Genomic DNA, 23,298 nt, shown 5'->3' with positions numbered 1-23,298 from the left:
TAACCTGGCTGGCAGGTGGGGGGAGCCGCTAAGCTCAGGCTACCTGCCTGCCTGTAACCAGACCCCTGGGTCTGGGTGGGACAGAGAGATGCTCCCCGCCCCCTTGCACACTGGAGAGGGGGCTCACACTGGCTCTGATGCAGTGAGGAAAGCAGGGAGCTCACTGCCTACCCCCACTGGGACAGCAGCGCTGAGCACAATGGGAGCTGAGACCCCAGCTGAGTGAGGGGAGACACAGGCAGGGCAGGGGATCTGTTGGGAGTGGCAAGGTGCTGGGTAAGGAAAGTTTGGATGAGCCTAGGCAGCCTTGTGATCTGATGGCTTTGTCTAGTCAGCAGGGTGGGAAGGCGAGGAGAGTGGAAGATGAGTGTCCCTGGACCTTACCTGTTAGCTGGGTGGAGAATTGGGACAGTGAAGGAAATGTGTCTGTGTCTGTCAGGGGTATTGACTTGCCTATGGAGGGAGCTACCCTGATCTCCAAGCAGTTGTCTGTGACCAGCCCTGTGTGCTGGGACAAGGGGAAAGAGATCCCAAGCTGTGTGTCTGGGAAAGGAGAAAGTGTGTCCGGCTCTTCTTTGTCTGTGCAGCAGACAGAAGGGGCCTTTCCGCCTGTGATGGTTGAGGGTAGTGCAGTTGTCTCAGAGCTGGTTCTGGATTCAGCTAAAGCCCAGGAAGGGAAGGGTCCTAAGTTTGTGTCTGCTCGGGAGAATGGCCCTGTAACTAGGTCACATCCAGTTAGTGTCTATGTAAAATCCCAGAGCCCAGACAATTCTGGTGCTTGTATTTTGCCTGTTGCTAGTGTGTTGTTGGGAAAGGGTGTCGCAACTCTGTCTAATCAGGGTGAGATCCTAGCCAGGGCACAAGGAGAGCATGAAGGTGATGTGATTGTGTTACCTACTGAGGGTGTGGAAACCTGTAGCAAGAAGGAAAAGATTCCTGAACTTGTGTGTGGCAAAGGGAAGGAGAATGCTTCTGACCTTTTCTCTAGGAAGTCTGTCAGTTTGCCTGAAAGGGGATTGTGTAGGAATCCGCCGGATGGGCTAGAGGTAATTCTGGATGTAAGGGAGACCCAGTGTGGAGAGCTTTGAGAAGGTCTCAGATGAAGTGAAAGCTGTTAAGAAAGTTAAACCGTCCTATAACCAAGTGGCTGTGTTTGGCCAGCTTGATGGGGAGAAGACCCAATCCCAGTTTGACCCACTGGGGTTTTGGGGTGGCCAAAGGGCACGGGCCGCATAAACCTTCCCACATGCGGCCTGCGAGTGCTATCGACCACCCCCGACCTAAGGGAGGGCGTGAAACTGGAAGGTCCTGGTGTAACTCCTACCAAGGAATGGGAGAGATGCTGGGGCATCCATGGGAACGTTGGTGGCTTCGAACTTCCCCAGGTCACCAGCTAAAGTGACCCTGCTCAGTTCGATCTCGAAGGGGGGAGAGATGTGACGAAGTGGGACTGTTCTTAATGTTTCCTCTGAATAGTGTGGGGGTGCCTCAGTTTCCCCTATGAAGTTCTTAAGTATCTAGGTGGTGCGATAAGGGTGTATGATCATTGCAGAGCCCTAGAGGGCAGGTGTGTGCAGGAGTCTGGACACAGAGAATGGCCGACACCCTGTTTCCTGGCAACTGATGGCCTGGGCCCTTCCCCCCTGCAAGGTGAGAGCTAAAGGGTTGGAGAACAAAGGAATCAGGTGACCTCCTGGCCCGGGAAAGGAACAAAGCCCAGAGGAGGAGGGGCTGGAGGGAGTTTCAGTTTGGGGCTGGCTAGGACATGGAGTGAAGTGCAGACGTGGTTGTCTGGCTCACTGCCCTCCAAAATGGACCCAGCTGAGGGGTCCTGTTCTCTGCACCTACAAGCTCTGTGTCAGACCATGTTCCTGTCGTCTAATAAACCTTCTGTGTCACTGGCTGGCTGAGAGTCACGTCTGACTGCGAAGTTGGGGGGCAGGACCCTCTGGCTTCCCCAGGAGCCCCGCCTGAGCGGACTCGCTGTGGGAAGCGCACGGAGGGGCAGAGGATGCTGAATGCTCCGAGGTCAGACCCAGGAAGGTGGAAGCCGGGTGAGCTGTTTGCCCTGCGGACAGGCTGCTCACCGGAAGGCGACTGCCCCAGAGTCCTGACTGGCTTCATAGGGAGCAGTTCCAGAGCATCGCCCGGGCACTCCGTGACAGAGGGAAACAGGAGGCAGGCTGTGTAGTGAATGAGGTTGTCGGTAGAACCTCTGCTGTGTTTGTTGCAGACATTGGAAGGTGTGTAGTGAATGAGGCAGGGAATTGAAGGAAGAGAAAGGCTGGTCTCATGGTTAAAAAAGTTGAATACTGGCTGGAGAACTGGATTCTCTCCATGCCTCTCTGATGCTGGGCAAGCCACTGAAACCAAAATGTTCATAGTTGGTCACTGTATGTTCATGATTTTCTGGGTGCCTGGCAGGCCACCTAGAATCAGATTTGCCCAAGTGCTGAGTAATCACAACTGCAGCTGAAATAGATTGAAGCTGTGCTGTGAATATACAAATTGCTGTAAAAATGCTGAGCATTTCACTGACTGAGGCAGGAGTTCTGTGGGAAAATAGGATATGATTACATAATCAAGCACAGTATCATAATGCATATGCACAAGGGGGCTAAATTAAGGTTGCACAGGTAACCTTAACTGTGGCATTTCCTAACTTTTACGTGCTTAATTTTGCAACCTTAACTTTCTTTAACATAGTATGTGTGTGTACTATTTACATTTATTGGGCCAGATTCCCTGGTATGCTTGAGCTGTTTTGCATTGATCCAGCAAGGCCAAGCAGTTGTAAACCTGGCTAAAATAGATTTAAGCTGATATGTGTCACTGAAGCAGCACCAAGCAGCCAGAGCATGCTGGTGCACATGGCCTATATTTTTTCTGGTGCAGTGAGAAAGCAGGAGGAGCTCTGAGGTGGTGGTCAGTAAATTGAGGCTGACTAATTGTATAGCTTTGCAGCCATGAGTCGCTAATGTTGTGCTCTTATTAATTTTCAGAGCAGTGTTGTTTTCATGTATTTTTGTTTATTTTATTGGACATTTTTGCATTAGCAGGAAATAAGCTCCCTTTCTCCCAGAAAGGTGTTATTTGAAAAAGCTGTTTGGGAAAATTTTTGTCTAAATAGTTTTGTTGGAAAATGCTGTTTTTAGAAGATGGAAATTTTTTGCAAAATCATGTCAACTTCCATGAATAATGTTTAGGAAAAATTTCTAAATGTTATGTCAAAGCTAAAATTGCATTTCAAAATATATTTTGTTTGCTTGTTTTTCCATTTCTTTCTTTATTTTGACACTATGTCAGGCATAGTAGTGCATAATATGACATGTCCCGACATAAGGTCAAAATAATAAAAGTAATGGAAAAGCGCAAACAAAATAAATGTCAAAAATGTAATACAAAATGATGGGGTCTAAATTAAGTGTTGCCACTCAAAGAGATCTTAAGTCATTGTGGATAGTTCTATGAAAACATCTGCTCAATGTGCAACGGCAGTCAAAAAACCTAACAATGTTAGGAACTATTAAGGGATAGAAAATAAGACACAAATATCATAATGCCACTATATAAATCCCGGGTACACCCACACCTTGAATACCGTATGCAGTTCCGGTTGCACCATCTCAAAAAGATATATTAGAATTGGAACATGATTAAGGGTGTGGAACAGCTTCCATCTGGGGAGAGATTAAAAACACTGGGACTGCTCAGCTTGGAAAAGAGACGGGTAAGGGGGGATATGATAGAGGGCTATAAAATCATGACTGGGGTGGAGAAAGTGAATAGGGAAGTGTTGTTATTTCCTTGTTCACATAACACAAGAACCAGGGGTCACCCAATGAAATTAATAGTCAGTAGGCTTAAAACAAACATAGGAAGTACTTCTTTACACAATGCCCCGTCAACCTGTGAACTCATTGCCAGGGGATATTGTGAAGGCCAAAAATATAACTGGGTTCAAAAAAGAATTAGATAAATTCATGGAGGATAGGTCCATCCAATGGCTATTAGACCAGATGGTCAGGGATGCAATCCCATACTCTGGGTGTCCCTAAACTTCTGACTCCCAAAAGCTGGGACTGGACAACTGGGGATGGATCACTCGATAATTGCCATGTCCTGTTCATTCCCTCTGAAGCATCTGGCACCAGCCACTGTCAGAAGACAGGATAATGGGTTAGATGGACCATTGATCTGACCCCGCATGGCCATTCTTATGTTCTTAATTTTAGTTTTCAAGCAAAAATTCAAAATTTCTGCTTCCTGGGAAGTTTCAAAAATATTTAGTCATTGTGATTTGGAACAAATTAATTTTTTTAAATGTTTGAGATTTCCTGCAAAACAGAAATTCCGATTTTTGACCAGCTCTAGTAATTTACCTGGGGCCAGAGGTCACTATGTACATTCAGTCCAGACTTTGACTGTAGTGGACCAGGGCTGGGCCCAGTGTGTAGCAAGGCAGGAATCCAGTGAGTGGGAAGGAAGGAAGGAGGTAGTTGGGAGTGTGAGTCTGACCTAGAGGCCAAGGACCTGAGTCTGTTACTCCATTTCTGTGCTAAGGGCTGGGGAGGGGCAAAGGTAGCTTGTGCAGGGGTCTTGCTGGCCTGTGGTACCATTGGCTGCTCTAACTCTTATGCTGTGCTTCCCCTTGAGACTCCCGGCAGCAGAGGATAGCTGTCATGCAGTGCGCTATAGCCATGCCCCCAATCTGTCCCCTGTGTCTGGGAATGGTTTCAAGGCTGGCCTAGGGCCTTTATTCCAGTTCTGCAACAGCCTGTGGGGGCCGTATCCACCTACTTTGTGTTTCCAGAATGGAGTCAAAGGGCTGTGGGGGGTCACTGAGCATCAGGCCCTGAGCTTCTTAGGGGAGAACCAATCGGGAAGGGAGGTGTCTTTCCTGTGCAGCCTGTGTCTGAAGCTGGGACAGGGAAAGGGGGAGTGGGTCACCTTCAGGCCAGTCTCTCTGCCACTCCGCCAGCAAGGGGAGGTGGGATCAGACTGAGAATGATGGTTAGCCATGCTGGGGTTGGGTCCCCTGTGAATTGCTGGCGTGTGGGTTTGCTTAGCTCCAGACTCACCTGGCTGCCTCCTTTGTCGTCCTCCAGGTGTACTACCAGCGAGCGGACATGGCCATAGGGTCCCTCACCATCAACGAGGAGCGGTCTGAGATTGTGGACTTCTCTGTGCCCTTCGTGGAGACGGGCATTAGTGTCATGGTGGCTAGAAGCAATGGGACTGTCTCGCCTTCTGCCTTCCTAGGTGAGCAGAGCCAGCCTGGTGCCGGGTGGATGCTTGTTCTATGCGCGGGGCTGCGGGTGAGCATGGTGCGTTCGAGGAGGGGAAGAGCACAGAGTGAAAATGGAGGGTTAAGGCAGGCCCGGCTCTGGAGTCTGGGGTGAATCTCAGTGTGTCTGGGCTTGGTGAGGCCATGGGGCGCCTGGACTCCGCTCTGTGTAAATGTGGTGGCTGTGGGCCATTTTGTACCAAGGAATGTGCCTGTCATGTGGATTCAGGTGGTGAGGAGTACTCGGAAGCAAGGCTGAGCCAGAGAGGTGCTTGATTTCTCTGGGATGGGACTTGCTGCTGATGCCAACAAAGGGTTGATATTCCTGTCTGGGCTCAACTCCCCTCCCCGTCATGTCGGGGTATTTCCATTCTAACCTGTCTCTTGCTAGGTAAGGAGATTGGGGGCATTCTGGACTTGTGGATTCTATTCCTGGCTATGCCACAGACTTGCTGTGTGATCTTGGGCAAGTTACTCAATCTCTCTGCCTTGGTTTCCCCATTTGTAAAATGACTATAATAGCACCAACCCCACAGGAGTCTGGGGAGGCTGAACTTACTGTCTGATGGAGCACTTGGGGTTCCTCTGATGAAAGGTGCTATAAAAGTGCAAAGAACTGTCCTAACTATCCATGCACAGGAATAGCTTCCCAAACTTTTTTTTTGGTGGCTGAGCTCCTTGACAGCTGCCAGATGAACTTCACATCCTGTGATTTTGATAGGACATTGGCTATCTTGCATTTTCTACGTAGGATCAGCAATGAAAGAGTTAACTTATCAGATGCAATTCATTTTATCTTGGCAAAGCCAAGAGTGTCCTCTGCATACAAAGTCACTGCTTGGCCATGCATTGATTGAGAGCATCACTTTCAGTCAGTGTCAAAATACAAGCTTAGATTCCACTCCAGATTCTGACGGGTTGTGCTCATTTCCTGTATCGCATGGGCCTTCTTCTCTGTGTCCCTCTAGGCTCCCCCTGGAACCTAGGGGAGACTGTCTGGAGTTTAATATTGGTGTTATAGCCTGTGTTATAGGGTCTTGTAGATGGGACACTGCTCGCAAGAACAGGAAACTTTGAAGTTCAATGAACCAGTGATTAAAATGGAGCAGGGTAGTTTAAGGGCTAAACTACTATAGAGACTTTTATGGCTGGTTTGACTATGGGCCAGATCAGTGGAAGTCCAAGCCCATCACTGCTGGTGGTTTTTCAGTGGCCTTTGTGAAATGAATTGGTGAGTCTCAAACAAGTTCCCAGGGTACAAGGGTCCATGTCACAAAAGTCACCTTCACAAATTGGCACTGATCAGTCTCCCTGCTGGTGGTGTCATTACAGCCTAAGGTCTGGACAGGCCCCAAGACTGAATTCCTCTCTTGCTCTAAGCAAGTGGCTGAGGTTGTATTCAATAGTTATTTTATTAAACTGAATCAGGGACTTGTTAGGTGGAGGCCAGGCTGAGCATGTTCTTAGGGAGGTTCATTCCACAAATCCAGTTCTTGCCTCTTCTGCACTTGAATTTTGTAATTATGGTGTGTGTGTAAAAAAACAAAAAACAAACAAAAAAAACCACTAAGATGATTTTAAAGTACTTTCCAGAAAAATAACCTGTAAGTTTAAATAAGATAAAAGTTTGTGTGTGTGGATGGATGTTTAATGCTGAATGTGAGTGTCTGTGAATTTGATTAGCAATACATGTTGCATGTTTGTGTTTACATGAGGATGAGTGTGTTTGCAGTGCATGTTGTCTGAGTCTGTCTCTATATGTGCATGTATCTGCATATGTGATTCGCATGTATTCACATGCGAATAACTGGCTAGACAGCAGTACTGCAGAAAGGGATCTAGGGGTTATAGTGAATCACAAATGGACTGAGAGTCAACAGTGTGATGCAGCTGGAAAAAGGCAAATGTCATTCTGGGGTGTATTACTGGGAGTGCTGTACGAAAGATATGGGACGTAATAGTTCTCTTATACTCGGCACTGGTGAGGCCTCAGCTGGAGTACTGTGTCCAGTCTTGAGCACCACACTTTAAGAAAGATGCGAACAAACTGGATTCCAGAGAAGAGCAACAAGAATGATAAAAGTTGTGAAAAAAACATGACATATTAGGAAAGGTTGAAAACATGCCCAATTCTTAGTCTTGAGAAGAGAAGGCAGAGTGGGGACCTGATAAGTCTTCAAATATGTTAAGGGATGTTATAAATGCATCCGATGAAGTGAGCTGTAGCTCACAAAAGCTTATGCTCAAATTGGTTAGTCTCTAAGGTACCACAAGTACTCCTTTTCTTTTTATAAAGAGGACAGGGATCAATTTTTTTCTCCAAGTCCTCTGAGGGCAGGTCAAGAAGTAATCGGCTTAGTTTGTAGCAAGGGAGATTTAAGTTGGATATTAGAAAGATTTTGCTAACTATAAGGATAGTTAAATACTGGAACAGGTTACCTAGGTACGTTGTCACTGGAGGTTTTTAAGAACCGGTTAGACAAACACCTGTCAGCAATGGTCTAGATTTACTTAATCCTGCCTCAGCATAGGTGGTTTTGTGTAGATGACCTCTGGAGGTCCCTTCCAGCCCTACATTTCTATGATTCTGTGTCTGTGTTTGTGTTCAGTACGTGTATGTGACATGCGGATAAGTGTGTGTTGAATGCATGTGCGAGTTTGGTTGTGTGTGTGTGTTTAAAAGTGTTTGTGAATAAGTGTGTGTAACTAGATGTTGCTACATGTATGGGTACATCTGTGGTGGTGTATCTGAGTGTGCATGACAAAACTCATGTTTTCATGTGGCTGAGGGTATATTTGCTTTGTGTGTGTGTGTGTACATATGCACCTTTTGTATGTGAGTACCTGCTGTTAGGAAAGTGCGTGTGTGAACATGTGGATTGTTAGCTGCATGTGTGAACTGTTCCATATGTATGTTTGTTTGTATGTAGAAGCTTGCATGTGTGGATGCATGTCGGAGTGTGTGTGTGTGTGTGTGTGTGTGTACAGAATACATCTACGAAAGAGCATGTGTAGCACAATGTGTGCGAGCAGCTTGCTTATATGTTTGTCCGTATGTCTGAGCTTGTCCTTGTTCTGTATGTTTGCACACACATATTGGCATAAGCCTGTATATGCTTTGAAGGCCTCTTTAAACTGTGCACTGTCAAGTCAAAGACATGCTGCTGCCAGAGGCTAGAGTGTCTCCTCCTCCCCAGAGCTTCCTGTCTCCTGTGCCGTGGGATTGCAGGAGAAATGTACAGGCTCCCCGGCACTGCATAGTAGAGTGTATCTGCTCCAGAGGGAGCCAATGTCACCACCTTCACTGGAGCACAGATAGCTCAGTGTCAGGACACTGGGGTGAGCTTATGGAGTCAGAGAAGCAACAAGCCACCCTGGCTCTTCCCCCCCCCCGCCCCCCTTCAGAAAAGTGTTGCTGTCCCCTAACTCCCCCAACTCCAGCCGAGTAGCCCTCTCTGATTTCAGTTACTTGAAGAATCATGCCCCTGGACTTTAACTCTCTGCAGTTTTCAGATCTGGGCCTTCTCTTCCTACTGCACAGTCATCTCCCCAGAAAATGTGTGTAGGAGAGCTAAGCCCAGGGGAAGCCAGGGTCAAAGGTTCCTCCTTCCACCCTCTTGCTTGCCCAGCTCCCTCCACATGCTAATGAAATGCATCTGATGCCATCAGATAAAGGTTTTCTCCTCTCTGACAGGGAAGGACACGCTGACAAATGGGCCTCTTCTGCTGTATTTTGAGGGCCTGAATTAATCCCATCCTTCAGCCTGCCCTTTAATGACAGAGCTCTATCATTCTGGGTGTTTGCTGCTGTCACCCAGCAACTGCCACTGTCTCTTCCACTTGGTCTCTCTCTGCCTTGAGTGCCTCTTTCTGTTCACACCTCTTCCTGCCTTCTTGATGTCTTTGTCTCTCTGTCCCTCTCTTAGTGTCTCCTCTTAGATTCATAGATATGAAGGTCAGAAGGGACCATTATGATCATCTAGTCTGACCTCCTGCACAACGCAGGCCACAGAATCTCACCCACCCACTCCTGCGAAAAACCTCACCTATGTCTGAGCTATTGAGGTCGTCAGATCGTGGTTTAAAGACTTCAAGGAGCAAAGAATCCTCCAGCAAGTGACCCGTGCCCCATGCTACACAGGAAGGCGAAAAACCTCCAGGGCCTCTTCCAATCTGCCCTGGAGGAAAATTCCTTCCCGACCCCAAATATGGCGATCAGCTAAACCCTGAGCATATGGGCAAGATTCACCAGCCAGATATCCAGCAAAGAATTCTCTGTAGTAACTCAGATCCCACCCCATCTAACATCCCATCACAGGCCATTGGGCCTATTTACCATGAATATTTAAAGATCAATTAATTGTGTCGTCTTTTGTGTCTGCCTTGTTCTTTCTCCACATCCCGTTCTCTCCCTCTCTCTGTTCCTTTTTGCCTCTCCCTCTCTCATAGAATATCAGGGTTGGAAGGGCCCTCAGGAGGTCATCTAGTCCAACCCCCTGCTCAAAGCAGGACCAATCCCCAACTAAATCATCCCAGCCAGGGCTTTGTCAAGCCTGACCTTAAAAACTTCTAACGAAGGAGATTTCACCACCTCCCTAGGTAACGCATATCTCTATATATCTCTGCCCTGGCTCAGTAAATTTAATAAGGTATCTGATGTATTTTGCCCCTTTTTCTGTTGGTGAATTTTTCAGCCACGAGATTGCTGATTTGTCTGGAACTCTTTCCTGAACAATTTCTGCAAATAATCATTCTCAATCTGCAGCTGGTGTGAGAGCAATTCCTTCCAAGTATTGGCTTCCTGAGCTGTTTTGACTGGACATGTAGGTTACACGGCATGTTTCTGTTCCCTGGCTGGATTAAAGTAACTCTTAGGATCAGGTTTTTGGAGTGAATACTCGTGATTACAACTTCAAAATTCACTTTTCGCTAATGTTCTGCAATATCCACTTAAAATGTTTTGTTTCCACAAATGTTCTTGCCTGGAAGCTCATTCACTGATGAGAAAATGAACACAAACAGGATGTGAACACTGTCTCTGAATGCATCATTTATTCAAAACAAATATTCATGGACATATGTTTGCAATGTTCACCCAGTTCTAACCTCAGCCTTGCAAGATTCTATTCCACTCAGATTAATCTTAGATTGTGAACTCCTTTTGTTCTGTCTTTGTACAGCACCTAGCACAATGGGACCCTGGCCCTTGAGTAGGGCTCCTAGGTCCTATAGTAACACAAATAATAAACAATACTTAAGGCCCTACTTGAATCACAGGATGATTGTCCAAAAATTGCAGCTGAGTTGGGAGAAGCCATGGAAAATCATGGAAAAGTAATAATGGACCTTATTACCGCAAATATTTTCCCACTATTTTCTGCCATCAGCTGCCCTGGCCGCTCACTGTCAAATTGCAGCGGAAGCCTAATATTGCGGGATCCACAATATCGCAAATGAAGTAGGGCCTTAACAATACTACTACAAATAAACATAGACCTGTTACCGGGGGTGGATACTACTTGAAAACTTTTTGATAGGTGAGTAATGTCTCATTAGTTTTTCCTCTGTCACTATATTATGTCAGGGCAGGTGAGTAGATTTCGTGCTTGGGCTGGTAAATTTTCATGACGGTTTTACACGGCTGGTTTCTCTCTCTCCCAGCCCCCCTTGGCTAATTTCTCAACCTGCTTACATCAGGTCTGAATTTAGCTCTTTTTGTGAGTGAGACTCTCCCTTTTACTTCCCTCTTTCTCCCACTCTGAGTTACTTAATAAATAGCAAGACAGGACTATTTAGCGTGTGCTCAGTCTGTAGATGAGGACACCCAGTAGCTATCGGGCATCTTTCAGTGTAATCCCGATGCCCTTTAGATCCAAGGGCACTAATAGGATCACCACAAATGTATTGTGCTGGGAAGGGTATATCTGTTTCTATAGGGTCGCATGATCCTGCGTGAAGCTTGAGGGGGTTTTTCCCTTAGCCTCTAGGTTTGGGTCCTGCTGTATTACTCGGTGGGAGGGTCCAGTCGCCTACAGTGACACACGCATGTGGCCAGGTGCAGCACAGCTGGAGTTGACTGCCTCCCTCTTGCCTTGCAGAGCCCTACAGCCCAGCGGTGTGGGTGATGATGTTCGTGATGTGTCTCACTGTGGTTGCCATCACTGTCTTCATGTTTGAATATTTCAGCCCCGTTGGCTACAACCAGAATCTAACCAGCGGAAAAAGTAAGTTGCTTAAAGGAACTATGAGCAAATGTTGTGCAATGGGATGGTGCCCTTTGTCATAAGCACCCCTCCCCTCCCCTTTGCCCTTGATGAGCCCTGCTTTATGAGAGTGAAGGCACCATAATAATTCCATGGGAACGGGTCTGGATTCTTACAGCCCCTCATGTCCTGGGGAAGCATGGGCTCATCCCAGGGTCATGTTTCCAGCCATATCCATGGGTTAAAGTGAGCAGGGTGTGTGGAAACTGATTCCCAGCCTCTTTCAGCAGAGCTTCAGCCTTTGCAAAGCAGACCCCAACCTCCATCAGCAGGTCCTCATCCACTCCCCAGCCTCTGTTATTGGGGGAGTCTTCCTTTCCTCAGCAGGGCCTCTTTGCCTAGCACCAGGTACCAAAATGGTGCCTCCAGTGTCTTCCACTTCAACATCAACATGGGGAACTGAAAAGCCATAAAATACCCCTCCCCCTAACTGTGCACATGCTTCCATCCCCTCCCCGATTGCTCTGCAATACAGGATGCCAGCTGGAGATTCCTCGGGCCACTTCAAGTTGACATGGGATTTTTGCCAATGTCCATTGTGGACATAGGTTCATAAATTCCAAGGCCAGAAGGGTCCATTGTGACCATCTAGTGAATCCAATTTCTTCCAGACCCGCGGTGGCTGTCACCAGCAGGACCAATCAGCCTATTACTATGCTGTCTGCTCTAGCTAAGAGCTCCCACATCCGAGCTAGCTGGGGAGAAGATTTTTCTCACATTTGTTTTGAGGAGCTGTCAGCCCCAGGCCAGGGTACCATCTTTGCCCTTGATGAATGTTCGTTAAAGCATATCTATCCTGACAGGTGCATAATGAAAATGCTTCTTGAAGCAGCATCAATGACTCCCCTGTGCACTCCAGGACCAAACCTCTCCCTGCTCTAGTTTCAGAGACCCTCGACAGTTTCTCAGTGTCGACCTTGGAGGGTTTGCCGTTCAGTCAGGGATCAGACACTGGGAGGAAAGAAGAGAGTCAGAAGGAAGCTGGTATCTTCCAGGAGAGAATAGCCTAGAGCCCACAGTAAAAATACACAATCATTTGGAAGATGAAAGCTAAAAATAGAACAAAGGCTCCAGCAGAACTCAGCCAGCCAGAACCCTGCCGCTCCAATCCTCTCACCAGAGAGCGCTGGTTTGTTCTTGAATCTCGTGCCTCATTTCTCATTTTGTCTCCTTCTTTCCCCCAGTTTTAATTTTTTGGTACATTGTTGGGAGCTGGTGGGGCAGCAAAATGCATTTCCATTCCACTATCTCCAGCAACCATCCCGCTATTTCTGAAGGTGAAGTCAGAAAAGCTGCTATGTAATAGGTCTCTGTCTCTGTGCTGAAGGCCAGTCTTGGAGCCTCACCAGATATGGGTCTGGCAGATTTCCTTCACAGCCCAGCCAGAACCTGCCTAGGCCACATACCCTGTCCTGGCAAGATTCTTCTCTCTTTCTTACCAGGACTTTGGAAGAAAACAAGCACCAAAGAATCTCTACCAGGTTTTCTATAAGACTCAGTGCCTGGATGCTGCAAGGACTGGCGCTATAGCAATATCTACAACAGATTAGATGTCGGGACAGACACAGAGCATCTCAGCACGAGCATGTTGGGAGAAGCTCCGTGTTCAGACCAACTCCTGTTAAGACAGAACCGGTGCTTGTTGGGACATGGCCCTGAGATATTTTAGTTTTAGGTGCACAGCCAGCTTTTAATTGGCTCCACTCAATAAAGCAGGTAGATCTTTACATTAATAGGGAATCTCTGACAGTCATTTGAAGGTCCCTGAAACACAGCCAGACTCACCTGCTCCATGTTAGGGGTAGGATGTGGGCCCAGAAAGGGTTACCCTGTTTGTGGTGTCTGGGCTTCAGGCAATACTTCCTCTCTCCATATACCGAACCCACCAATGAATGCAGGAATTAAGGAAGAAAAAAAAATAACTTTCCCCAAAAGCAAACCCGGGACCACGTTGTTTGGTGGTGAGTTACAAGTGTAAAATGGCAGCAGCATAACTGGAAAGCCCATTTATCCACAGCTCAGGGCTAAAAGGCAGGAGGAATCGTCCCTAGTCATTTTCCAGGAAACATAAGTTGGGACAGCAGCATGCCTGAGGTTGGAGAGACGTGTTGCTTATCAAAAGGCCCAAGTTCATTCCAAGCTACCCAAAGCCTCTCTCCTTTTCTCCTCCCAGAGTCCGGCGGGCCCTCCTTCACCATTGGCAAATCTGTCTGGCTGCTGTGGGCCCTGGTCTTTAATAACTCGGTGCCCATTGAGAATCCAAAAGGCACCACAAGTAAGATCATGGTGCTGATCTGGGCCTTCTTCGCAGTGATCTTCCTGGCCAGTTACACAGCTAACCTGGCAGCCTTTATGATCCAGGAGCAATATATCGACACCGTCTCTGGGCTGAGTGACAAGAAGGTGAGGAGGGCTTGCAGAAAATAACCACAGTTTGGGAGGGAAGCATGGGGGGATAACCATGGCTGGGTATAGAACACACACAGTGGGTAGGGTGAGTACATTAGGTTAACCAAGTAAGGACTGAAGAGAGCTAACCTACTTTGCCTTCTGAACAAGTCAGACTTCCATAGCATGGATTGCTGGTGGATACCAACAATAAGGAGCAATGTGTAGAATCCATTAAGGGTGGTTATTGCTTACTCTGAATGTGTGTGCCTCAGTCTGACAGCTGTGACATCCCTCCACGGCAGAGAGGGACTGGGAGCCCATGGTGTACATCCTGGGCAGGATGAATATGGTGGGATAAGTGTGCGCTGAGAGGGTAAGGCAAGTGGATGGGGTTAGGGCACTATTCCAATGGTGGTTATGTTGAAGATGAGGAGTTTAATGAAATCACAGTCTTGAGGGAGGGGAGAACTCCTTTGCCTAAGGTTGAACAGACTTGAAGACTGAATGGTTGGAGTGTGGAGCGGAAGGGGAAGGAACAGAAAAGAGGCTGAGAGAAGTAACCTGGGAGAAACCAAGATGGAGAGCTAGCAGAGTGATCAGCAGAGAGAGACTGAAACCAAAGAACAGAGCAGAGAAGGGGGAGCAACATTCTAATGCAGAACCTGACTTGTGTGCCCACCACAGCATACAGGTATTGCCCACAGAGGTCAATAGGAGATGCTTGTGTGCTGTGGTAGAAGTGGACCCAGTAGCTCTCCTGTGTGTCCCTTTCTCCTCCCCACTAAGCCAGGCTCTTGCTAACGGAGCACAGGCAGGCCTCCAGCTAGGAACACCTATTAATAAATCTAATGCCTTTGGGGGGCAAGTGCCAGGAAACAGGGTTCCTACACTCAGTGGCTAGGGTGTGTGGGACCAAGGGTCACGAGGCCTGGGTTTGATTCCCAGCTCTCCCATGGACTTGTGCCACTTTGGCCAAATCAAACTAATTTTGACAAAGTGGGAAACTTTTTGTGGCAGCATCATCCCACTTTTCAGCCAGTGCTGGTGCTGATACAGGTTGATAGTGACAAGGTGGGAATAGATAGAAGGGATAGAAATGGAGTGGAAGCTGGGCTCAAGGTGAGGGTGAAAACACAGCCTGGTTCTATCACTGGGCTAAGTGGAAAATCCAGGAGGAGGCCTGGAGCACAGTGCTGGGCTTGTGTGTTGGACCAGGCACTTGATTATTGTTCATGGTGATTGCCGTTCTAGTTCCAGAGGCCCCAGGAGCAGTATCCCCCGTTCCGCTTCGGCACCGTTCCCAATGGCAGCACGGAGAGAAACATTCGGAGCAACTATCCAGATATGCACACGCACATGGTGAAATACAACCAGCGCTCGGTGGAAGACGCCCTGACCAGCCTCAAAATGGGGTACGTCTCCCTTAAGAGCAACTCTTCTGAAACAGGAGTGCGCCTCCATAGCTGGAGCGTGCGCAGGCTTCTACCCCCAAATGCCTGGGCTGGGGCAGGAAGGGACTGTCATTCTGTATTTACATGATCAGAAACATGGGGGGATGGAGATTAAGTCAGATAAACTTGCCTGACTTTAGGAGACTGCTCCAGCTAAGAGCTCCCACCACCTAACACAAGCATACAGGGCCAAGTCCTCCGCTGCTGTGAAGGGGTGGAGCTCCACAGAAGTAAAGAAGGAGCTGTCCCAAGATCTCCATCCAGCACCTGGTGTGTGTGCGTTTTCGATAGCAAATCAAGTAATTTAAGAATGCCCCATCCCTTTGCATAAGAGCGTTTAGCTTTCAAAGGGGATGAGCAGGTAGGAAGCTAGGGGGTGAGAGAGAGAGACACATCAGGTAAGAAATCCACCCTCTCTTTGAGTAATCTCCTGAGTACATATTCCCTCCCAGCACTGCCAGATGAGAGGGCAGACTGAGGTCCTGACCGCTTGTGGTCCTTACTGAGCCTATAGCTCTTCTCATGAGCACAGGCTGCCAAATTTTAGCTCAGGCTTGTCTACACAGCGGCACTGCTGTACCACTTCAGCGTTTCAGTGCAGACACCACCTATGCCAAGATGCAGGGTTTTCCCATCAGCATAGGTAATCCACTTCCCCGAGAGGCAGTAGCTTGGTCGACAGAAGAATTCTTCCGTTGACCTAGCGCTGTCTACACTGGGACTTTGGTCACGTGAATTATGCTGCTCAGGGGTGTGGCTTTTTTACACCCCTGACCGCTATAGTTAAACCGACCTAATTGTCTAGTGTAGACCAGGCCTCTGACGATTACAGGCTGTTCAGCTGAGGATATGTCTACACTGCCGTCAGAGGTGTGACTGCAGCACAGATAGACACACCCAAGTTAACTTTGATCTATCTCCCCTGAATAACGATAGCAGTGAAGCCATGACACAATGACTGTACAAGTCTGCCTGGGACCTTGGGTATGTAACTCTACCAGCTGGCCCTTACTCCCACGGCTTCATTATGATTGTTCTTCAAACTAGCCAGATCAAAGCTAGCGTCGGGGTATGTCTACACATACTGCCGTCATATCTCTGATTACAGTGTAGACATCCCCTAGATCACCTCTTCAATTTCAATGGAGGAGAGGGTTTTTTCCCCTCACTTTGTGTCCTAAATTGTTGTATAGTGTTGCTCTGTGATGTTAAACAGCTGCCAGAGATGGCTGCCTTTCATTGGTGTGCAAAGTGATCTGTATAGATATGTCACTCCCTTTAAAATTATATTGGCCTGAGGAAAGCATTTTGTTGGGGGTAGCCTTCTCCCATTTGGGGCATTGGGAGCCCACACTCTAGTTGAGTCTGGGCTTCTTGACAATATAGCTGCTGAGCCTCAATACCATCAGCAGCTCCTCCTTGTTTAGAAAGGGAAGCATCCAAGTTTCCTCCCTGGCTGTTTGAGATGAGATGTTGAATCCAAAGCTCTCTGGATACTCTGTTTCTTCCCTTCCTGGTATCTCCTTATCCTTTCCCTGCCCCAGCCGCTCCCTTCCCATCTCCTCTGTTGCCGTCCTTGCCCTGAACTCTCTCTGCTTGATTCCAGGAAGCTGGACGCCTTTATCTACGATGCCGCTGTGCTGAATTACATGGCTGGCAAGGACGAGGGCTGCAAGCTGGTGACCATCGGCAGTGGGAAGGTCTTTGCTACCACCGGCTATGGCATTGCTCTGCAGAAGGATTCCAAGTGGAAGAGGCCGATTGACTTGGCCCTTCTGCAGTTCCTGGGAGATGGTGGGTATTTCTTTCCCTGCTCAGCCCTGGGGAGCGGTGTCCCTCCTCTGACTGGGTGACAGTGTTAGCCTAGCCCTTCCCTTCTTGTACTTCTTTCCTTGCAAAGCTGGGGAAACTGCGTTACCCAAGAATCAGACACGCACAAAGGTGGCTCTCCTATCTCTCACCTTCCCTTACTTGCTTGATCTTCCATTTTCCTCTCCTGTCTTTCTCTCGCACAAACATGCTGCTGTTTTATTTTACAATGTATTTATCTGTTAAAACTGGAAGAGGATCAGACAGTCCATCAAAACCAGCACATATGTTGCGAATTAACCCAGACATCTAGGGCTCCATCCCTGTAATCTAGGGGCCAGATCCTCAGCTGGTGTAAATGTAAACCATCTGGGAATCCTGGCCCTAGCTTTCTCCTCCGCCTGCCACATGGAAGTCATCTATGGCATGCAACTTTGAATCTCTTGGTCTCCTGGTACTTTAGGAAGCCCCAGCTGGACTCTGTGTAGTCAAGCAGTCAGTCTGTAGTCTGCGCTGTGCATTAGGGGAAGCATCAAGAAGTATTCAGAAAGCTGTTCTTCTCTGTCAGGTTGTTTGTGGTTAACGTTCAATCGGGCCCAGCCCCTCCTGGACATTATTCTCTCTGCAATCTCTCTCTTCCCACTAATAGGCAATAAACCTCTCCTGGCAGCTTTGAGATCTTAAGTGATCTGTGTGCAAAGTATAAAGGCATGGGCGGGGGAGAGGAGCAGGACATTCAGGAGTAAAATGTAACAGAGTTAAGGAGGGGAGGAGAGGGGGGAAAGAGGCAGATCAGGACAGAGGAAGGGAATTATGGGGAGAAGAGATGGGCGTGAAGGGGAAGAAATTAAGAAGTCGGAAAAAGGGTATCACATGTCCAAATCCAGGAGAGTTTGGTGAAGGCACAAACTGGGGAGAAATCCTAAAGGCTGAATAGAGGACAATTCTATTAATAACTTCTGGGATGCAGTGGATTTTTTTTCTGCTCCTAAAACAATGTAGACATTAGACTGTGAAGTGAGAGGGTTGGTCCCTCACGCTGCAGGGGCACAGGAAGCTCCTGACTAGAATCTCAGTCTGTCCCTCTGTGTGTAACTGTTTCCCAGGGGAAACCCAGAAACTGGAGACCGTGTGGCTGTCGGGGATCTGCCAGAATGAGAAGAATGAGGTGATGAGCAGCAAGCTAGACATTGACAACATGGCTGGGGTCTTCTACATGCTGTTGGTGGCCATGGGGTTGAGCCTGCTGGTCTTTGCCTGGGAGCACCTGGTGTATTGGAAACTACGCCACTCTGTCCCCAAGTCGCACAAACTTGACTTCCTTCTGGCCATAAGCAGGGTAAGTGCTTTCCCAACATGTTTCCACTACGTGATCATGTTCCCCCTAAGTCACTCTTTATTGATCTTATTTATTCAGGAGGGGCTAGTTTGTCACCAGGAGTAAGGGCTGAGGGGATATGTCTGGTAATGGGATGCTGAGTATTTTGCCTCTAGGTTACTGATCAGAATATGGCAGGAGGGAGGAAGCTTGTGCTGCCCACACAGTGTCAGTGTTCTGTGGATAAAAACAAGCCTCTTGTCTGAAGGGCTGTGGGGTTCTCTGATGGGAGCCTTTTCCCAGCCCTAAATTCACATGAAACAATCGAGCACCAATTAAAAGCGCACCAAGGAAATGAATAATGAATGGATGCACCAGTTCCTGGCCTTGTCACTTTCACATTCCCAAGCCAAGACAGCTTATCGCACATGAAATGCCTTGAATTTAGTATATGGCTTGTGCTCCAGCAAGCTCTCACCTCATCTGGTGTGAAACCAAAGTTAATGGGTGTGCTGTTCAAAGCGAGGCTGATGAGTGAATGGGAGAACTGAGGGAAAGACTAAGTTCTGGGTTTGTCTAGGCAGGAGGAACTCTAGAGCACCATCGTGGAGGTATGCTTGTTGGCCGGGGATGGATGGTTCTCTGCCCTCAAGTTCCACTGATGATCAAAGCGCTTGTTCTGGAGATGAGTCCGCTAGGTCACTAGTGGGAGGAAACTATTCTAAAAAGGGAAGATGTTTGGAATCATGGTGTTTGGAAGTAATGCAGAGATCTTGGCACAGTAGACGATATTCCTGGCCTACAGCAATGTGATCTCAGGCCAGTCCTGGGCTGCTCTCCATCTCAACTATGGATGTTTATCATTGTTCTGTAGTATTTATCTGCTTTATCCTGCATGAACATGGAGCTTGTACATGAGGGATTGCCCTGGCTCATCCCTTCCCAGGACCCAAGGCGCACTGATTTATTATTCTTCATCTCCCTCCCTGTGTCCCCTGCACTCAGGGTTGCTCTGGCCACTTTTTCTCTCTGCTTTTCAGGGCATTTATAGCTGTTTCAGTGGAGTCCAGAATCTGGAGAGCCCTGTTCGTGTTCGCACTCCCGACGTCACCGCTAACTCTGCCCAAGCCAATGTGCTGAAGATGCTGCAGGCTGCCAAGGACATGGTGTCAACAGCCAGTGTTGGGAGCTCCCTTGAGAATGCCACGCGCACCATCGAGAACTGGACAAACCGGAGTGAAAACCTCCAGACCACGTTCTCCCTTAGAACTCCTCAGCTTGTTGTCCAGAACACCAGTGTGTCCAACAGGCCACCCTACTCCTCCAATGTGGCTGCAACAGAGAAGCTTGGGAGGGACTGTGCCCAGAGGGCTGTTCCACCACCCATCCCTGCTCCCCAACAGCCCTTTGTGGATTCCAGGCTGCCAGCTAATGAAAACTGGAGGGCGGTAAATGAGCAACCTCCAGTACTTCACCCCCTAAAGTTTAGAGGAAGCTATTCTGGGGATAAAGTTCTTCCAGGTTCCACCGTGGGTGGCTTTCCGCACCTCCTGGTGAGGACCATGCCTCCATCCCATTTTGGGAGCCACATGCCCCTGGGAAACCACTTGAGCACTCCCCTCTCACCACTGAAAACTCAAAGGGAGCTTCCCCTCCCAGACATCTACAAAGAGCACAAGCACCCTGTGTCCAGGGGAGAGGGAAAGGAGAAGCTTCCACCAAATGTCCACCTGGTGTATGGGGAAGGAGGACACAGGGACCCAGCCCAGCTGGCAAAGCTGTTCTCCACTTCCGAGAAGAGCCCTTTCTTGCCTCCCGACTGCATGAATGGCTCCTTCTCAAAAGCCGACAGGCCTTGCAGACGCTTAGTTACTGTGTTCAAGGAACCAGAACCAGTGGAGCTACCTTTTCTGGGCAAGGAAAAGCTGAACAGAAGAGCCAGCCTGCTGAGGTCTGCCTGGGAGCAGAACGAGAAGTACCGTTCCCTAGGCATCCGGAGATACGACGGCAAGTCTTCCACCCGAGGGGATGTGCCAGATCTCTTCCCCAAAGCTGGTGTGGCACTGAGGCAGACACCAATGTACTATCCCATGGAAGCCCTCAGGTCCAGTGCTATGTGCAACAGAAAACGTGTGGAGGCAAACTCCAGACTCCCTTGGAAAGCCCAGCGGTTCCTGCACTCTCAGGCGGCGAGGCTGCCCTCTTACGGGGAGGCGTGCCTGCAGAACGCCACTGGCGTGCACCGGGCCTCCTCCACCGTGGTGCACAAACAGTACGCCTACATGAACTCCTATATGAACCTGCCCATGTACTTGGGGCGGCTTTACCAGGGGCCTCCCCCGCTCTGCGAACACTCCAGGACCAGCCAGAGCTGTGTCACTCGGGCTCCCTGGGCACCCAGGAGCAGGGACTACTTGGTCCAGGAGGACAGCCGGAGGACCATGTACTTTGACAGCGTGTACAGAGACTGTACAGAGCGAAGCAGAGCGGAGCCGTCCTTCCTCCAGATGGTCAATACGGAGAGGAGGGACCTCCTGGCAGCCCAGAGAATGAACAGTCCTTGTGCTGCCCGGTCCTGGAGACGAATCTCTAGCCTTGAGTCCGAGGTGTGAGGGTAGAGAGGGGGGCAGGGTTAGGGCTATCGTTACTTGGCCTATATCCACGTTACTGCTGTCACACACCATCTGGAGATAACAGATTCAGGTGTGACTCCTGGGGATTGATCCCATAAGGGAGGCTCTCAAATCTGTCCATGAGTTTCCCCTGCTCTTTGGCACCAGCAGGAAGATCTTTTCCCATTTCCTCAGCTACTGATGGACCAAAAAATAATAAAGCCACAGCTATTTGATACGGGGCACAAACCTAACTGTAGAAGGCACTTTAATGTGTGAATTCTGAAGTCTTCCATTTCCTGGGCACTGTGACTTCGCATGGGCAGTGCGATGCTCTTGGTTGTGTCTTGTCCAATTGAAATGCTCACAGTCATCTGTGGCTCGCTATAAAGTATCCAGTACAATGTCAATCATTTATTTTTGGTTCCAGTGAACTTGGGGCGCATGCCAACAGCTCTGCTCTCTGTGAAAAGATGGGCACATCTTCCAGCCCTGCTCCCCACCCCACAACTGTGACTGTCCGGCTTCTAAAGCTGCACTGCTTTATATGGTCCGCTAATGAATGGGGACCACACCAGGGACAGGAACACCCACATTCCCTAGGATAGTTTCAAGACTTTCCTTCACATGTTGGTTTCTTAAAGCAAAAAGTCACAATGCCATGCCCAGGTGATTAAAGAGACGTTTTAAATCTTATTTCTCTAATTCTGCCATCATTCTGAACCAAACTCAGGGTTATTTTTGCCAAGGTTTCTATTGATATCTAACATGCAGAGAGCCGCCTTTTCATCCGGAAGACCTGCAAATGGTTAAGTAAATGAGTCAGATTCTCAGCTTGTGAAATCAGCTGAGTTCTATTGAAATCAGTGGATTTACTCTGGTTTACTCATGCACACAAGCTGAGGCTCCGACTAGAATCCTGCACATGAGTCTCTCCCGCCAGGCCCTTGGGCCTGCACCTACCTCCACTGACTTTCAGGAGCAGGGATAAAGTCTATGGTTTCCTGGGGGAGGGTGTGTGTGAAGTGGTAAGTGGGATATGATGTGGTAGCTGTGCCAGAGGTGCTGTCTTTGAGTTGTCAGCGGGTGCTCTGCCCCGGCTCCGTCCCCTGCTCCGAGTGTGCCCCACCCTGGCTCCTCCCCAGCCCCTTCTGCACGGGGCTGAACAGCTGATCACGGGTGGGCAGGAGGTGCTGGGGGAGGAGCTAATGTAGGGGGGGATTGCTGGGGGGGGGGGGGCGGGGGAGAGTGTGCTCCAGCCCTGGAGCACCCATGGAGTTGGCGCCTATAAGCTGTGCAATAGTGTTGCTGGGTGCGACTTGCCAGATCTGGGCTCACTTGGTAAATCTGCCCTGAGGGGAACTCCTCTGGAGATGCTACACTCGCTGATGGATGGGTTTTTAACTCCGTGTAAATCCTCACAGGCACAGTCTATTTGCCCATGTTTGGTTAACATGATAATTCAGTCCAGGCACTGCCTGGCCTTTTTTCACACCCAAACAAAGCTTGATGCGAGGAGAGTTGAGCTGTTGAATAGAAATCAGAAGTGTATTTAATTTAACTCCAAAGTGTTTAGAAAAAGCCCTTTGCTATTCTGTATCTTATTTCTATTAACTCCCTTGTGTTCAGTCACTTGGTCTCATTATAGTCACAGCAGGATCAAAGGCCTCAGGAGGAGACATCACCTACCTGCTAATTTTTCATTTACTGTCACAAGATAGCCAAGGCTTGGCCTGACGAATGTGTTTCCTCATTTGCCTTCTCTTGCTGAGCTGCCACCTCCCCCAGTCCTGTGTGTAACGGGAGCAGAGAAACCCAACTCTGGCAAAAGAACAGAGAGGGGTTTTGTGCGGAAAGAGATCACGGCTGCTGCCCTGCCTGGGGGCTGCTGCTGGAATGAAGATGCTTCAGGCCTAGTCTCATCCCTGCCTCCGTGTGGCTCGTGTACTAACCTCAAATGTTGTATCTACGGCAACTAGCAGGCAGGCTTCTCAGCACAGCAACTGCACAAGGAGCCCAACTCATCTTCCTGGACATAATAAATGCAGCTACTACTTAGCCCTCTTCAGCACTTGATCCTGGTGCCCTTTCCTGGGCAGAGAGGGGGGTGTCACAGGAAGTCACTGGCAGAGGTGGGATTAGAACCCAGGAGTCCTAGCTCCCACTC

General features: G+C 48.7%; 1 protein-coding gene across 1 annotated transcript in view; it reads left to right on the top strand.

The window, feature by feature from the left end:
• Positions 1-21,794, top strand: part of GRIN2C (glutamate ionotropic receptor NMDA type subunit 2C) — a 46,958-nt gene extending 25,164 nt beyond the window's left edge. Inside the window, exons 7-13 of the mRNA XM_074971033.1 lie at positions 5,109-5,262; positions 11,386-11,511; positions 13,724-13,953; positions 15,193-15,353; positions 16,999-17,186; positions 18,308-18,540; positions 19,560-21,794. Coding sequence (XP_074827134.1) covers positions 5,109-5,262; positions 11,386-11,511; positions 13,724-13,953; positions 15,193-15,353; positions 16,999-17,186; positions 18,308-18,540; positions 19,560-21,131 — 2,664 coding nt within the window. The 3' untranslated portion in view covers positions 21,132-21,794. The remainder of the gene's footprint in view (positions 1-5,108; positions 5,263-11,385; positions 11,512-13,723; positions 13,954-15,192; positions 15,354-16,998; positions 17,187-18,307; positions 18,541-19,559) is intronic.
• The last annotated feature ends 1,504 nt before the right edge of the window (positions 21,795-23,298 follow it).

Source organism: Natator depressus, chromosome 14 (genome assembly GCF_965152275.1).
Source record: "Natator depressus isolate rNatDep1 chromosome 14, rNatDep2.hap1, whole genome shotgun sequence".
Lineage (NCBI taxonomy): Eukaryota > Metazoa > Chordata > Testudines > Cheloniidae > Natator > Natator depressus.
This window is presented reverse-complemented; position numbering and strand designations above follow the sequence as displayed.